A 17,510-nucleotide genomic window follows, 5' to 3' on the forward strand; every position below is an offset into this window, starting at 1 on the left:
TCTCTTAATATAAGTGATGTTGAACATTTTTTCATATGCCTGTTGCCTGTCTGCATTTCCTCTTTGAAGAAGTGTCTTTTTAGCTCTTCCATATATCCTCACGAACATTTGTTGTTGCTAGTTGTTTGAAGATGTGCCATTCTCACTGGGGTGAGGTGGTATCTCATTGTGGTTTTAATTTGCATTTCTCTTAATATAAGTGATGTTGAACATTTTTTCATATGCCTGTTGCCTGTCTGCATTTCCTCTTTGAAGAAGTGTCTTTTTAGCTCTTCCATATAACCCAGCAATCTCACTCCTAGGTATCTACCCAAAGGACACAAAAACATTGACTCAAAAGAACACCTGCACCCCCCATGTTTATTGCTGCTCTGTTTACAATAGGGAAGACATGGAATCAACCTAAATGTCCAAAAATAGATGACTGGATTAAGATTTGGTCTATGTACACAAAGGAATATTACTCAGCAATTAAAAAAGGTAAATCCATGCCTTTTGCAGCAACTTGGATGGATCTGGAAGGGATTATGCTGAAAAACAATGAACAACACTAAACCAGAGACCTTTTATGGGGGTGGAGAGAGGAATAGAATAGAAACTGAGTTGGGAAGAGTGCACAGAACTATTGTGATGGCACATGGGTGAATTAGTGGTGGGAAGTCTGTGGGGATTACAACCAAGATGAAAAAATGTGCAGAATGAAGAATGATGTAAAAAACTAATTAATTAAAAAAAAAAGAAAGAAATAGAGATGTCTAGGTTCTGTCTCAGACTACTGAATTGACATAAAGAACAGGAATTCAAAGTTTTGCAAACTACTTAGTTCATCCTGAAGTTGCCCACCCCAGGATCAGCTTTCCAAAATCTAACTCCCTCATTTTCTTGAAGTGGAAACTGAACACCCTAAAAGTAAAGTGAATGCTAAGAACATGGCAAGTTATTAGGAATATCCAGAATAAGGCCTAGGTCTTCTGTCTTCCAATCCCATGCTCCATCTATCTCTGTTTAATGTGTGGCTGAATTCTACGCTTCAGGCATCGTTTTCAAGCATTTCTTAGTCTCTTCCTACCTCCATTATATCATTCTGAACACTTCCCTGGGATTTATTATCTGTGGAAAGATATCCAATATGATGTCATTAATATTGTTGCTAGCAGAATCAAACAGAGATTGAGGAAGTTCAAGCTGTGGCATGTTATGTTGCAAAATGTCTCAATTTCCAGAAAGAACTCACAGGGGCCAAAATTTAAGCCAACCATGTCATGTCAGTTGTGATTGCAGAATATAGAAGATTTGAGCTTTTGCAGCTGCAAGACACACAGATGAAGGGTCTCTAACAAACATGTCAGCCTGTGTAATTGGATGGTTACTCTAGCTATGGAAATAGAAAATTTAGGGGAAGGAACAGGTACAGGAGCTTGCTGATATAGTAGTTACCTATTTTTTGTGAAACAAATTTGCTCAACAATGAGTAGTTTTGATCACACATTTACCATCTCACAGTTTCTTTTTGATCAACAAGTGCTAATGTATTTTAGCACATCAACAGAATCTATTAAACTTCAAAACTGTCTTTGTCAATTTTGTCATTATACAGTAATTCCCAAACTGACTTACTCAACCCCCAATAAGAACTTAAAAATAAATATGTATATTTTCATTATATCTTCCATATAACAGAAAGGGCATAGGTAGGAAAAACTTTTTAAAGTAATCAAATGAAGGTTGTGACAAATACCTTGGCAGATAGATAGATCTATATATGACATCTAAGGTGATACAGACAGCTATTTATACATGTATTCATGTTAGAGCTATCGGTTTCTAGCTAACCGTCCTGCTCATTAATTTTTTTATTTTTTAAGTACACTTATTTTTTTTCTATACTATTCTTCATTTTATACATTTTTCCATCTCTGTTTAATTCTCATGGACTTCCCACCAGCAAGTCACCCATGTGCCATCACCATAATCCTGTGCACTCTCATAATTTCTACAGTTCACTGATAGCTAGGTGCCCTGGCGCAGAGTCTCCCCAGATAGATCAAGCAGTTGGTTGTGGTTGTGGTCTCCATTGAAGACACAGCTCACTCAATGTCAGCTAAATTTCATTCCTCAGGGACTATGGGACTGAGTATCTCAGATGGAGGCGACTCCGCAGGACAGCTGCCCCCCAGGCTTCCAGCAGCAGGAACAAGCAGGAGAATAGGGGCAAGTAAGCCAGATCCAGAGTCTCCTTTTAACTTACCATACACACTGACCCATCATGACGCCTATCTGCTAGAAGTGAGTCACTTGCCGAAGCCCATCCTCCCAGGAAGGGATGACCCAAGGGTGTGGGTACCAAGAGGCAGGGATCCTCAGAGGCCATCCTGGGGACTGCTGACCACCCCTGTGGGAGACCAAGGAGGAGACACCAGCAGGGACTTGGACATCTGCATTGGAAGCTTGATTTTCTCTTTTTAATTTGAGTTGGACATACAGATCTGGGATTTAGCAGTTTTATGAGCAGGAGGTGAAATCATGGGAATAGATAAAGTGAGCCAGGAAGAACATTTTTTGAAGGTATCCAAAATGACTTGTATTCACTAGTTACTAAGAGAAAATGCAGATTGAAAGTTAAAAACAAAAACAGATGTAGGAAAAGATAAAGGTCACTGACCGACAGTGCTTGTCACTCCTAACATGAGACTTTCAGCTTGCTCTGAAATTTTGGGTTAGGGCACGTGGCATTTCCTGGTAGAATTCATATATTATTAAAATTCTGAGTGAAATGCTTTCCATAAAAAATGCTTTAGAATAAAATGACCAATTGATATTTGAAGCATCTCCTGATGAAGAAAAATAAAACCCAGTTTGCCCTTCATTCATTGTAAACTATAGATCATATGAGTCTCAGGGTTTCCAAGTTTTGGGTGATGAACAGTATAAATGTTAGTATAATATGATTAATCATAGGCACTTAAAGGCCTACTCCCTAAACCAGCAATATCCCCCTCTCCTCCCACCCCCACTTTATAAGCACCCAGCCCAGGGCGTGTCACAGAAACTGAGGAAAGCTAAAAGTGTGTCACAGGGAAGAATGGGAAACACCTCATATGTCTCCTTTGGCCCATGATCTTTCCTCCCTCTGTGCCTTTGCCTCATGCTCACTGCCTCTGCCTGGAATGTTCTCCCCAGAATGTTCTGTGCAGCCAAATCCTACCCTCCCTTCATGCTCTACTGAAATCCCATCTCTTCTATTAAGTCTTCCTGACTGGACCAGCCCAGCCCACCCCGCCTTTCTCCTCCCTGGCTTCCTATCTTGGTCCGCCCATTTTGGGGACTAATCCCCAACCATTTCCTGTGCTTGTCTTTTTCTTACATGTTATAGATGGCAAACTGTAGCCTGCAGGGCAAACCTGCCTGTTTTTATAGGGGTTGGAGGTCAAGAATATTTTTTGCATTTTACAATTATTGAAGCCCCCACCCCAAAGAAAAATATCTTGTTACATATGAAGAGTATATACATACAAATACAATCTCCACAAATAAAGTTATTTTTGTCAAAAAAAAAATGCTTGTGGAAATTTACCTCGCCTCCACAAAGCCTAACATACTTCTGTCACTCTGTATTCCTGGTATATTACACACTGCCTTTCTCCCACTTGAAAGAGGGCAAAACTCTATTGGATAGCACACAGGACTGGCACTTTCTGCTGGTTTCTGTAGGGCCTACCATAGTATATAACACAGAGCTGGTGGTTGGTCAATACTGTTGAATGGAGCTAAGAGAGAATGTGTTTCTAATTTGGGAGGGGTACAATGTGATGTCCTTTCTTGCTATCCAGGCCTTTTCTTTATTCCCTTTTGCTGTTGGGCTGGTATCTGTTATGTCTAGTAGGAAAAATGACAGGGAATACCAGGGTGGGTCACAGAACTCATGGAAAACACAAAATGAAATGAAGCTTGGGAACCAAGGCTTTTGTTTTGGGTGGAGAGGAACTGTTTGCTTTGGGGGATTGAGGTAATGAAAGTTATTTCAATAACCTAATTTAATAGTTAGATGTACTTTCTGCCAGAAGTCCAGCTAGGCAAATCTCACCCCGAGACCCTATCTGCAAAATGTACAGGTTAAACACTGAAATGTTGAGTAAATCCCCACTCCTCCTTAGCAGAATACAGAGCTATACACACTTTGGTTAAATTGTATAAGCCACATATCGTCAGAGACCAGAGAGGAAGAGAAGAAAGTAAAATAATTGTGTTGCAGTGGTAAAATGAAGGGAAATACTTGCTATGAATCTTTCAAAAGCTAAACTATTTGTTACGATAAAAGTTTTGAAAATGTGGAAAGTGAGAAAACTCCTATTCCTTTCAAACTTGTATATGTCTTTATCTCTCCCCTTTTGTTTTTCTTTGCTCTTCTTTTATCTTCTCACAGAGCCAGAATGTTACTTTGAGGTGGGAATTACTTTAGATCCCAAGTATATAGACACAAAAATATAGAATTTTTCCCTAAAAGAAATAACGAATTTTGTCATTTAAAACTGTTCTTTCCTAAACCTTCACCTCTCTAAAACTGTAAAAGGGGAAGATTACTAACTTTCCACTTAACACAACATCTACACAGTCAAGGCTTAATAAATGGTAGTTGTTACTAGAAGGCCATCTTCCAGTGTCCTTGAAATTATTACTTTGACAGGCAGAAGTGGCATCTCCTACACAGATGAAACCTCAGCTTGACACATTGTTCAGTACATAGTACTAACTTTCAGTTAAAATTAGTTATGTGAAGGCCCTCCCTGGTGGTTCAAGGAGTTAAAGTATATCACCAGAAAGCTAGCCACAGCCACTTCAGCATAGGGAGGTGACCCACATGGCACAGCAGACCTCTCCTCTCTCGCCCACTGCTCCCCTCAGTAGTATACTTCATCGATCTGACTGTTCTGCTCCCCACTCTTTCTCTGGTGAACCCTCATACCTCTGGTCTGTACCCCAGTTCTTTATACATAGATGGGTGAATCTTTAAAAAATATATAAATAAAATTAGTTACATAAATAAACAACAACTAAAAAAAATGGGACGTACCTACACACATACAGGCACCCCACTAGCAAGTAGCAACTTACTTCTACCTCTAGTTCCATTTCAAAATAAAGACTTGTTCATTCATATCCCCTCCCAAGAGGGAGTGATACAGGCTAAGGAACAACCAGGTAACTTGACACAGCATGACCGGGAGTAAGGCCTTTCCTTAACACAGAGAATAATAAGGAAGAGTAGGTGAGGCTTTCAAGTTGCCATCATATCACCATTTTGAACAGAAGCTAATTCATGCATCTATTCATCTGACAAATATTAACTAAGCATACAAAGAATTGTCTTATGTGATTCTGATATGACTGGGAACTGGGGAGGGAAGCAGAGAAGCAGAGGAGTTGACTATATATGGTAGCTGTTCCTACCCCTTTATTTCTTTTTTTAAATTAATTTATTTATGCATATAGAACTAGGGGACAGGCCAGAGGTACAGGGGCAGTAAGAGGATTCACCAGAGACAGATTGGGGAGCAGAACAGGCAGACTGACGAAGTACACAGCTGAGGGGAGCAGTGGGTGAGACCGGACAGGTCTGCTGTGCCTTGTGGGTCACCTTCTTGGCCAGGGCTTGAACTCATGCTGAAGCTAGTTTCATAGTGCTACATTTTAACCAGTTGTGCCACCAGGGAGGGCCCCTCCATTCATTTCTTAGGAGCAATTTATTGACTGTGGCATGAAAAAAATGGAGTTCTCAAATAGTACACAATGTAAATTCAGATTGCAATGAAGCTTGGGGATAAAATCTTAGCTTCCCAGAGGATAACAGGGAAGTAAAATTTTCTAATAATTTCATAATACTGTCCACCTTTACTTAAATGAGGGATACACTTTTAATCTTAAGGTTCCATAAATCAGCTCTCAGATAGTACATGCTATGAATACAGAAAAAAATAAATAATTACTTATAACAATATGATAAATATCTTGATTGTCAGTGCCCAACATAGTGCTTGGCACACAAGAGGCATACTATAATTATATATTACAATTAATATAGTTACATCAAATGGATGGTTCAGTTAATAAGTGTAGTGAAGTTTGAACAAGAGAGAGATACCAGAGCTCAAAATTTTTGTGAACAAGGAGCAGGAATTTGAGTTGATATTGACAGGATGGTAAGAATTTTTTCAAATGAAGAGGAGGAATAATGGAATTCTAGCTCATGGACTTATGTTGGAAATAGTGTTAAAATCTGGAGGTTGAAAGAGAAGCGGCTCCAGAATCCTGAATTTAGTGGTACCATGCTGCTCAGCTGAATGTTGATTGCCAAGAAAATGAGAATATTTCTTACATATTTAATATGTATTTTCCTTTCAGTTATCAGCTTTTTTCTTTTCCCTGTAGATCTTTCATCATTATGAGTAAGCCATGGATTTAATGGCTAAAGAAGGAGACTATCACTTTGAACTCCCACCCAATATAAAGAGAAAGGAGAAAGGTTTTCCTTTACTGGGGTCTTAAACTAGGGAGGGTTTATCATGGAAGGCTTCTCTGAGGAAGTGATGTTTTATATAAGTCCAAATATGTGAGTAGAATTTACTTAGGGTAGTGGCCCAAGGAAATAAAAAGAGAAGAACAAGCAAAGACCAGAAGCTAGCATGCAATTTAAGTTTCTCCCTACTTGGGAAAGCAGTGTAGGGTTAAGAGTGAACCCAATCTGAACAGCCACCTCATCTTTCCCTACTGGGAACTTTTTAAAATGCCCATGCCGAAGCTCTAGCAAAGGGCATTTATATCAGAACCTCTATGGGAGACTTTCAATTTACAGCTCCCATATCATTCTACTATATAGCCAAAGTTGAGACCACTTAACCTCAGTAGTGTCTGCTCACATATTTGGACTTATGTTAAACATGACTTCCTCAGGGATGTCCAGAAATCTAAAAGAGAAGGACTTTGCAGGCATCAGGATTTGCTTATTTTTCCTTTGTAGGCTAAGGTTTAGAACAGTTCTGTGTTCAACTGCTGCTATCCAACATGTCACTGAATAAGAACAAATACAGTGTGTCATGCTGCTGGAGTATAGGGAAACAAGGCAGAACTCTAGATACCCCACAGTTTATAGAACAACCCGGAAACTGGTAGGCAGGACAAGGCCTTCCTAGATCAATAAACTGGTTCCTGAATTATGATGTCTCTATTGAAACTCTTTACCCAATCTGAACAGTCTCCTCACCTTTCCATACTAGGAGATTTTAAAAATGCCTATGCCAAAGCTCCACCCAAGGGTATTTAAATCAGAACCTCTATGGGGAAAAAAAAAATTTTTTTTTTAAAAGCTCTCATGCCTTTCTCCTGTATACTTACCCTCAGTAGAGTGTAGTCATGTATTTAGACTTATGTTAAACATGACTTCAGGGATGTCTCCTATGATGAACCCTACCCAGTTCAAGACCCCCGGTCATATAGCCTCCAAGCGAGAATACAGCACTTTTCCCTCTTGGCAGCAGCCTGAATCATTATGTCTCAGGTCTGTTTGTCCTTCTAAACTACCTGTTGTGGAAGGAGAGAAACATCATGCCTTGCTCACCAATCTGGTTCAATCATGCGCCAGCTCTCCACAGCTGGTGGTCAGTAAATGACTCTTGAGGGGAATATCTCAACTCAATCAAGGGCATGTGGTCAAGGCATCAATTTCTGGAAGAGAAATTTTGTAGATGAGACATTAAAATTAGAATGCATACTTAATAGGTCAATAACTAAGTTGGCTCATGCATTAGACCTTCAAATTTACGTGTGAGAGCAGATGAGCAGGATCATTGTCACCAATATAACTGTGTGGCCAACATTATTATTCCCATCTTGTAATCAGAAAGAAATAAAATAGCTTATCCAGGTCCCTATATCCAATTATTAATATATGGGCTTCAACAATTGTGATTAAAGAAAACCTCTTTGCCCAATGGAATGACAGGGTCCCTGTTTGGAGTTTTTATTTTTGGTGGCTGCTGCCTAGGAATTTCCTGGGCAGGGGGTGCTCCTGCTCCACAATCCAGTGTCTTCCTGCTCTCCTAAACCATTACAGGACTTTATCCAGAGAAAGATGCCATGAAAATTATATGGGCTGAAGCCACTGTGCCTTGCTTCTCCTGGAGAGGAAAAGTGTGTGTATTTGGGGAGGTGAAATAGGGCTGTCCAGGAGAAGCCCAGTCAAAAGGACCATTCCTTCATGCCCCCATCCCAAATCCCAGGATCTAACATTTACAGGCCTCTGGGTCATATTCTTGGCACCCTGGATACAGTCCGGTGACTTGAACCAAGCCTCGGAAGAGTTGGGTCTCCAGTGTGCTCTAGACGCCAGGGCTGCAAGTGGCAACAGCGGAGCCCACTTTCCCAGCTCACACACCAGCCCCGCCTGCCTTGAACAAGGCCCGCTGCGCAACCTGCCCCAGCCTCCTGGCTTGCAGGCTTCCAGCCTCCTTAGAGAGCCCTGCCCGCCCGACAAGCGCAGGGAGCAGGCGGCGCCGCTGAGGCGCGGGTCTCTTCCAGGGCCGGGGCCCTGTCTCCAGAGCGCATTCTTGTTGCAGGTGGCACAGCTTTCCGCTCCGGCCGGGCATCCCAAATCACCAGAGAGGCTTATCTCGGGTGTAGACCGCCCAGCCTCAGAGTGAGCTAAACCGCTGCTCCACTTCTTCCCATTCCCTCAACTCCTCACCCCAAATCAAAAACTCCCAGGCCAGGCAGGACCCGATCACCTTTGCCTCCTCCCACCGCGCCAGTCCTGCGAGCGAGCGAGGGAGGCCCCCACGCCGAAGCGGCCGCTGGCAAAGGGGAGTGGAAAGGGAGGATGGATGGGGCCGAGGGGTGGGGTGGTGATGAGGGGGATGTAGGAGGGGGTGTCATTTTCTTTTTCTTTCTTTTTTTAAAAAAGTATTTCTCTCGCGAGAAACCGCTGCGCAGACGATACTTGAAGAGGTGGGGAAAGGAGGGGGCCGCGGGAGCCGCGGCAGAGACCGTGGGTGCCACAGGCGGACAGGCAGCCACAGCTGGGACAGCTGCGGGCGGAGCGGGGCAGTGGCTGCCGCGTCCAGGACCGAGGGACAGCTGCAGCCGCCTGAGGAGCCGGAGCCGTCGCTTCTCCAGTGGGTGCAGCCAGGGTCCCAGCCAGGCTCGGGAGGCACCGGGCTTGAGCTCCCGCCACCGAGGCTTTTGCGTTTGCGCCGCGCTGAGGGCAGGGACAGGGACTGGGGTGAGGGGCTGAACCGGAACGTCCACAGCTGGCGCTGGCCCTCCCCTGCCTGACAGCTTCCTGGCCCGGGGCTCCGGGTGCCGGGCCGCGCGGCTGATGCTCGGGCGCACCCGGAGCTGGCGGGGTCGGCGCGGGGGGTTTTCAGCCTGGCGGCTTGGCGGAGAGGACCGGCTTGGGAGCTGGGGCGTTCAGAGCGCGCGCCGCGCGCAAATCGTGCCATTAAAAAGTAAATCGGCTAACTCGCCCGGGGCGGAGGACCCCTGGGGACAGGGCGACTTTGCAGTGTGCTCTTGAAACGGCATCCAGGGGCCGAGGGCTGGCGGGATCCGCTGCCCCCCGTCCCTGGGCTTTTTGGTCAGCTGTGACCCAAATGCTCGTCACCTCCCCAGATGAACTGCGCCACGCGCAGGCGGCACGCGGGCGGGCTGGGGAGCGGGGACCGCGCGGCCGCAGCATCCCAGTGCCCTAATGTCTCCCCCGCTTCGCGATTTGTCTATTGCAGCTGGCAGGGGCCGCCTGAAGTGAGAGCAGCGCCTGGAGAAGGCGGGAGGAGCTCGGCCCCGGGACCGGCGGCGCGAGAGCGGGACCCCGGCGGCGCTGGGCGCTTAAGGGCGCAGCGGCGGCCGCGGGCAGAGCCCTGGGCTTGGCGACAGGCGGTGGGTGCCGGCGGCCGCTCGGCATCATGCGGCGCAGGGGGCTGCTGGAGGTCGCCCTGGGATTTACCGTGCTCCTAGCGTCCTACACGGGCTATGGAGCCGACGCCAATTTGGAGGCTGGGAACGTGAAGGAAACCAGAGCCAGCCGGGCCAAAAGAAGAGGCGGCGGAGGACACGATGCACTTAAAGGGTAATAAAATGGGCCATCTCGTTGGTGTGCCCCCCCCCCCCACTGCTCCCCTTCTCCGAGTGTCACCACCTAGAGGAGCTGACAGCCGGAGGATTCTTGATGAGACCTCCAGCGGGGCACCTTAGAAGTGCAAGAGTTACCCAGTTCCCTCTGCTTTCGAGGCTGAACTTCCTTGCTTCCACTCTTTAAGAATCCTTGCCACAGAGGAGAGGGAATGCTTGAAAGGAATTCTGGGTCAATGTTGGGGCAGATTTTGGAAAGCTAGACGAGTTCTTTGGGGAAGAAGGGGTGGCGGGATCAGCTGCTACCGGGAGAGAAGTCCATTCCTTTGCCTTCATACCAATTCCGGTTATGTTTAGGGGAAAGTACTTTCTGTGTGGACATCTTTGCAGATGTTCCGTTTGTCAGGGAACTAGGGAAGGAGGAGATTCCAGTGACATGGAAGACTCAGGATTAATGCTTCGCTTTCCTTGAAATCAGGCATGTTAAAATTAGGGACGGAATTTTCTGGGTTATACACACCCTTTCAGTTGTCTATGCTGGAAGCCAAACCGGGCAAGTATTTCTGAGAACTTGCTTTTGGGTAGTAAGGAGCTAGCTCTTCCTTAATTGGGCGGTAATGCTGCTGTGGTTGTCCTTAAGGGGTGTTTTCAACCAGAGGTATAATGTCTTAACATACCTGCAAGTGGCCATTTCACTGACTTCTCATGTCCCAGTTGCAGGAAGACTTTCAGCTAGCAATATTTAAATTAGGCACAGTTGATCATATAAGGGTTGCCAATTTCCCAATATGAGGAGAGTGGAATACACTTCTCTCTCTCTCTCTTTTAAAGTGGATTTTTAAAAAAGATTATTCATTCATAAGGAACTAGGGTACAGCCCAGAGGCACAGGGATGGTGAGAGGCTTCACCAGAGACAGAGTGGGGAGCAGAACAGGCAGATCGCTGAAGTACACTGAGGAGAGCAGTGGGCAAGACAGGAGAGGTCTGCCAGGCCATATGGGGTCACCTCTGGGGCTGGGATCGAACTGGCACTGAAGCAGCTGTGGCTAGCTTGCAGGGCTGCGTCTTAACCTGTTGCGCCACCAGGGAGGGCCCTGGGAATACACTTCTCTTAAAAGTTTTCACATTGAAGGAGAAATCGCTTTCTGAGATTATCTAAATTCAAGTTTCCATAGAAGCAGCAAGGTGAACTGTAAATAACCCAATTTATCGCCAAAGATCAACCTGTTAAGCAATCCCAGATAGTAAATACATAAAAGTTTTCCGTTTAATTTTTATCATTCTCATAGTTGCTCTTTCTTGAGTAGTTGTAACTTGATGACATGGCCTGAGTGACCAATTGATGATGTTCACTTAATATATGGTTAACCATTTCATTTATTCTTTCTTGTTATGGGCTTTTTATAATATGCATATGGAGTGAAGTTTTTGTTTCTGAAGTTCAGATATGGGAGGAAAAAGTGCAGTAACCGTTTTGGAGTCTTGATCTAAGACTGGAAACAGATCATTGTGAGTCTTGCACTTAGGTGGTGGAAAAATATGCACAATTTTTTAACCCTGGGAAATAGTTCTAATGAGTTTACTTCCATTGGCCTTTGTGGAAAATAAACGCAGGATCTCAACTGTGTTGGAAAGGAAATTTGCTTATGGCCAGCCTGATCTTGATCAGGAAGCTGCCATTTATTGACCTGCCTGCAAGGCACGTGCTAAGTTCAATAGTTGAACTGAAGCTCTGATTTCCATCAGTTCTCAAAAGGACCTGATTTCGTGAGCATTATTCCTTCACAAAGTATATTTCCATTATATATTTAATATCTAAGCTTGATCATATTGCTCCTATAGAGACAGAGGAAATGGGGGTTAACTGTTTGGAGGAAAGTGTGCAGGGAGACTTCAGGTGTGGCCAGGCATTTGTCTCATCTCTAGATGCTGTCACCAGACATTGTGTTTCCTCAGGAGGTGCAGACTCAGCCTGAAAACAGAGACTTAATTTTATTTCATTGCTTATCCTGATGTCCATGTTTTTATTCACCAGCACTTATCTATTGAGTTTTGAATGTTTTTATGAGAACAGAGAGAGACCTCTCTGTATTCCTCATTATATTTGGTCACTAATATAAACTTTACCTTGTTGCAAATTCCTAAAACCTTTATAATCACCTGTATTAACAGAATGGTAATTATGAGTGTTTCTAATTTGCATATTGTCTATAAAATTGTACATATTTATAAAGGTTTTAAAAGTGGCTATAATTAACCTTTTTAATGTAATATATGCACTCATAATATCATAATGAACCTTTATAATATAAATGTTTTTATTTTTGTAGTTCTGATGCTATCTATCTAAGAAGGTAAAAAGTAATTTAAAAAGATAAGCAACAATAATTTTCCTCTTGCCTTTCAGAGACCACATGCTTTTGTATTTTTCTAAAAATACTATAGGTAATTATATATATGTACATATATATATGTGTGTGTGTGTGTATATATATATATATATAAAGAGGTAACTATACACACATATATAGACATACACACCAACCTACACAAATATACACACATAAACAAGTACACACGTAATTTATACATGTAAATGTATATGTGTGTATTTATGTATGTATAGCCCCCCATATATGTGTGTGTATCCTTTTCTATTCATGCAATATACTTGGAGTACATACTGTTCTGAACTTACCAATTTTCATATATCTTTAAGTACATCCCTGTGTTAGCTCATATAGACCTTCCTCAGATATTCTCTTGACATACAGTTTCCTAATGCGTTGATTTATAGATGGTCTTAATTAATACAAGTAGCATCGCTGGATCAAAGGTTTTCCCATCAATTTTAAACAAACACCGGTTCTAATGCTAAATTTAAATACCATTTAAAGTATATTCTCTCTACTCATTGCTATTACACATGAATAAGTCTTTTAGCCATGCTCTGCTGCATAAATCATCAGGAAAAGCAGTTGTGTGTTACATTTTTCCAGTTAGTATTTAACATTTCTATTTTTGCTAGTTAAAATATTACCGGCTTCAAAACTAAACTCTTTGAGTACCATCAAACCTGTTTACCATTTTGGTGGAAATGCACAGTTTATGAAGTGAAAGTGATTTGTGACCCCTAAATCTGCCTGCTGCACAGTTGGTGGCAGCAACTTTCAACACCTCACTAATATCTAGTTAAAAGGTGTTTTAAGTCATCAGTATCTGCTATGGTCTAGTCTCTCCCAGAAATACTGCCTTCTTGTCTTTCTCTGATGTGACCAGCGACTATGGAATTTCCTTGGTAATTCTTCTGGGAATATATATTCCTCTCCCGCCCAATTTTTTGCTTTAAGTGCCTGGTTTTTCCTCTCGGGGTGCATAGTCCTAACTTGTCTTCTCCTCCCATCCTGTTGCAGGTGTGTGAGTGTGTGTGTGTGTGTGTGTTTTCCTTCCTGCTGGGCAGCAGAAGTTGTTCCACAGTGGAAATTTAAGCATCCTCAAGTTTCTTCCTAGCCTTAACTGTTTTCTTAGAGTAAATGGCCAATTTCTGTTTTTACAGGAAATCCCTTTTTTATGGAACGAGTGTGGTCCCCATTCACTCTGCAAAAATTGCATTTTTCTCTATTTTGAAATGAGAATTTTGCAAGTTTCAAAAATTATTTCAAGTAATAAATGTATAGTAGTTTTCTCTTTGCCTGGGCATTGCTTAACATGTGTGAAATAGCTTTATGAGAAATAATAAAATCCTAGCTTTATTGTTTAAATTTCAGTTCACAAGAATTTTTCTAAGCTAAATTCTTTACTATGATTAGGGGGAAAAAGCCTTGTAGTACAATATATGTGTGTGTGTGTGTATATATATATATATATATATATATTTAAAGCAACTTTAGTTGAGCAACACTAATTAGTACCATTTATTTATGATTGATTGCCTTTTTACCTTAGCTATTAATATGGAAATGTTAGCAGCTTCCTGTAAAATGAGAAAGTTCTTTTTAGTGAATCCCCTTTTCCCACATCCCTAGTAAGAAGCATTGAGAACTTCTGTCCTTCCTGCCTGATTTATAAGTGTATGAGTCCAGTTGTACTTCATACAATTTGTGCCCTTGTACATGATTCCTTTTGGTCTTTATTTATTTGTTTATGTTTTCCAGAGGTCTTTTTACCAGAAAAATACACATGGAACAGTCCATACACAGGATAGATTATGTGACGGCAAACTCCAAGGGATTAATTACACAGAAATCTGTTATTAAAATAAAGAACTTTAACAGGGGACACAGAAAAAGTTCTGTAGACTTCATAAAGTCCATTTTACTTTATTAGGAGGACTTTAAGACTTCGTGTGAAGTTATACATACTAATAATTTAATATGGTGAAAAGATTCCTGCAATGGGATGGCATTTTTGGAAGAGATTAAATGAAAATATTGAGATACTATTAAAAAAAATATTATTGAATAGAAGACTTTGGTGATAACACTTAAGAAACAAAAAGGGGAACAAAAATATTTATGTAATTCATTTTGTAACATTTACGGCATAAAGTGTTTACAGAACTTCATATGTTACAGGTATCATGAATTATTAAAGCATACATCAGCCTGCAGTAAGATGAGATGGGGAATGTGGGGAATTGAAGTACAGCCATCCTCCAAGCTTACTGGGATTTTAAAGAATATAGAAATGTTTGGTTTCTTGTCTTGTGTAGCAGATACTTCAAAAAATTATAGTATTATGTTTGTAATAATTCAAGCAGAATACTGAAGAAGTTATTAGACATTTAGACACTAGTTTGCTTTTTCCTAAAATAAGCCAAAAACTCCTCCATCAATTTGAGAATTTTAGCCTTATTTTTCAGCATGAAAATAATGTTTTTAGTGTTTTCCTGAAATCAATTTAAAATATACTAATGATTTCATTGCTTTAAAAACTGACTCTACAAGTGGGTCCATTTAAGCAACTTAGAATTTTTTTTTCCATGGGCTTTTAGAAGATAGCTGAAATCAAGAACCTTTAGGGCTGAATCATATGGTAGTCATGCAAATGATCAATATTTGAAGATTGTTAAGCTTGGTTTTCCCATTAGATTATGATATCATCAAAGTCAATAATTTTATTATAAGTGTTTTAACACTGACTTACCATTCAAATAGATTTAAAAGAGTCCATTAATTCAGGAAGGCTTGATTGAATGTCACTTTGAATTTAGCTCTGTGGAATGCCAGAGACATGTAGCCATAGCCTGGGTGGTGCTTAATATTTGTTATAACTGGATGCTTTGCAGGAATGGAGTCAATAGAAAGGTTGCAGAGAACATAGGGTCTAGGATTGAGTAAAAGCAAATAATAAAAATAATTGTAGTGGTGGTTGGTGGCATTTAGATGCCATTTATGTGCCAGACCTGGCATTCAGTGTCTTGCATATGGCAACTCATTTGACATAGCATCTCTATGAGGTGGGTCCTTTTTTAAGCTTCCTTTGACAATTGTGAGAACTAGGTACACAGAGGTTAAGTTTTAAAAGCAAGCAAATTCTAAATACTAAATTTCTTTCTCCTTTAGTTTTAGTTATGGTTTTGCTTTTTCATTTCATTGGACAAAGATGCAGGCCTAAAATACTGGTAAAATTCCACTTAAAGTTCTTAATATTCCTTCATGTTAGCTCACAATTCCCAGGTTAGTTAATAAAATGGTAATATTTTGTCAAATAAGAAGCTCTAATATTTCTGCAATGACATTATTAAAACAAAGAAAGAATTATAGATTGTCAGAAATTGTAGAGTCTTAAGAGTCACATATATTTTCTTACTACACCTGGAATATTTTTTGAGGGTGGTAGGAAACTACCTCCTTCTGCACTGCCCATAGTAAGGAGCTGGAGACATAGCTCCTTATGCCACTCAGAACCACTTGCCCTCCAGTCCCATGTGAGAAATTTCTCTCACAAATGTTTCTCTTTCCAGGGGAAACTGATATATATCTTAAATTTAACCAACATGACTCATTTAATTTTTTCTGTTGCACATAAGCTCAAAACCAGAATGTCATTTTCCTATTAAATTGCAACAGTAATGGTAAGGAATAGTAGGCTCTGATAACCCATATATCAATTCACTTAACACATAAACCCTTCACTAGTGAAACCATACCTACTTGCCTATTTAACAGATGAGAAAAACCGAACGATGTAGAATTTCAATAATTATTCCAGAGTAGAAATGAGTAGGAAGTAGGTAACATTGGCAAATCTGGCTTCATAGTCCATGCTCTTATCCAGTATATTTTAATGCTTCTCAATTATAATATATTGGTAATTGTGTTTCTTTTTCTATCTTTCTTTTTTTTTTCTTTTGTCTACATTCTTGCTACCTTCATTTCTCAGAATCTCCTGTTATCATTGTGTGGAAAGACTCAACATTTATTGAAGGCAGGCACAGTCACACAACAAGGGAAGCATCATTGTGGCAAGGGATTAGTCAGAAAAGACTTCATAGAGAAAGTATTATCAGGGGTTGGTGAACAGTGACCTAAGCTGCCTGACTTTTGTAAATAAAGTTTTATTGAGACAATGCCATCCCCATTTACTTACATATGATCTATGTCTGCTTTTACGGGAGAGGCAGAATACAGTAGTTGTAACAAAGATAGTTTTCCCCAGAGAACTCAATTATTTTCAGCTTGGCTGTATACAGACAAGAATGTGCTGATCTCTGCTCTATGGGACAAATAAGTGACTATTTACTAAGACTGAGGATTTATTGAAGTCATTGTTCTTATTTATTTATCAATAAGGATAATTTAATTCAGTACATAGTAGGTGTTCAGTAGAGAATTTTTGAATGTCTGACTAATTCTGATTTATTGACGGATAGGTATGGTTAATTATTTAAATTAGAGCTTGTAGAAGAATAGAAGAGAAATAAGGAAAAAATAGGTGTCAAATGAGCTTGTAGTAAAAAGAACATGAAGGGTTTGGGTTGGAGGGACACTGAGTATGGCAGCATTTGTGTCGCATGACTCCAAAGGGTACAGTTCATAGTGTAGCCAATGAAAGTAGTGTCCTGTGGAGTTGTATAGTAAGCAGCTTTGTGTGCCTGTGCATAGAGTCTGTGCATTATTGGTGGGGGTGGGGCAGAGTGACTAAGGAGACAGCAATATGTGAAAGGTAAGCATGGTGAACTGTTAAAAGAGCCTAATGTAAGAACACAGTCTGATCTTTGCCCAGGTGGAGGAGCTATAAAGGCCAGGCTGAGAGGGGAGGGAGACTAGAGGCCAGGAGATTCAGAAAGCTAACATAGGAGTTAGGGTGAGAGTTTATAAAAGCCCAAGCAATGACCATAAGAGGGTTGGGGGAGCCTGGCGGTGAATGATGTCCAAGAAGTAAGAAG

At 41.3% G+C, this 17,510-nt stretch overlaps 1 protein-coding gene across 1 annotated transcript in view; it reads left to right on the forward strand.

The window, feature by feature from the left end:
- Positions 1–9,086: 9,086 nt before the first annotated feature.
- Positions 9,087–17,510, forward strand: part of FBN1 (fibrillin 1) — a 226,687-nt gene continuing 218,263 nt past the window's right edge. Inside the window, exons 1-2 of the mRNA XM_004687821.2 lie at positions 9,087–9,164; positions 9,774–10,117. Coding sequence (XP_004687878.1) covers positions 9,954–10,117 — 164 coding nt within the window. The 5' untranslated portion in view covers positions 9,087–9,164; positions 9,774–9,953. The remainder of the gene's footprint in view (positions 9,165–9,773; positions 10,118–17,510) is intronic.

The sequence above is a fragment of the Condylura cristata genome, unplaced genomic scaffold (genome assembly GCF_000260355.1).
Source record: "Condylura cristata isolate star-nosed mole 26May11 unplaced genomic scaffold, ConCri1.0 scaffold00023, whole genome shotgun sequence".
Taxonomy (NCBI): Eukaryota; Metazoa; Chordata; class Mammalia; order Eulipotyphla; family Talpidae; genus Condylura; species Condylura cristata.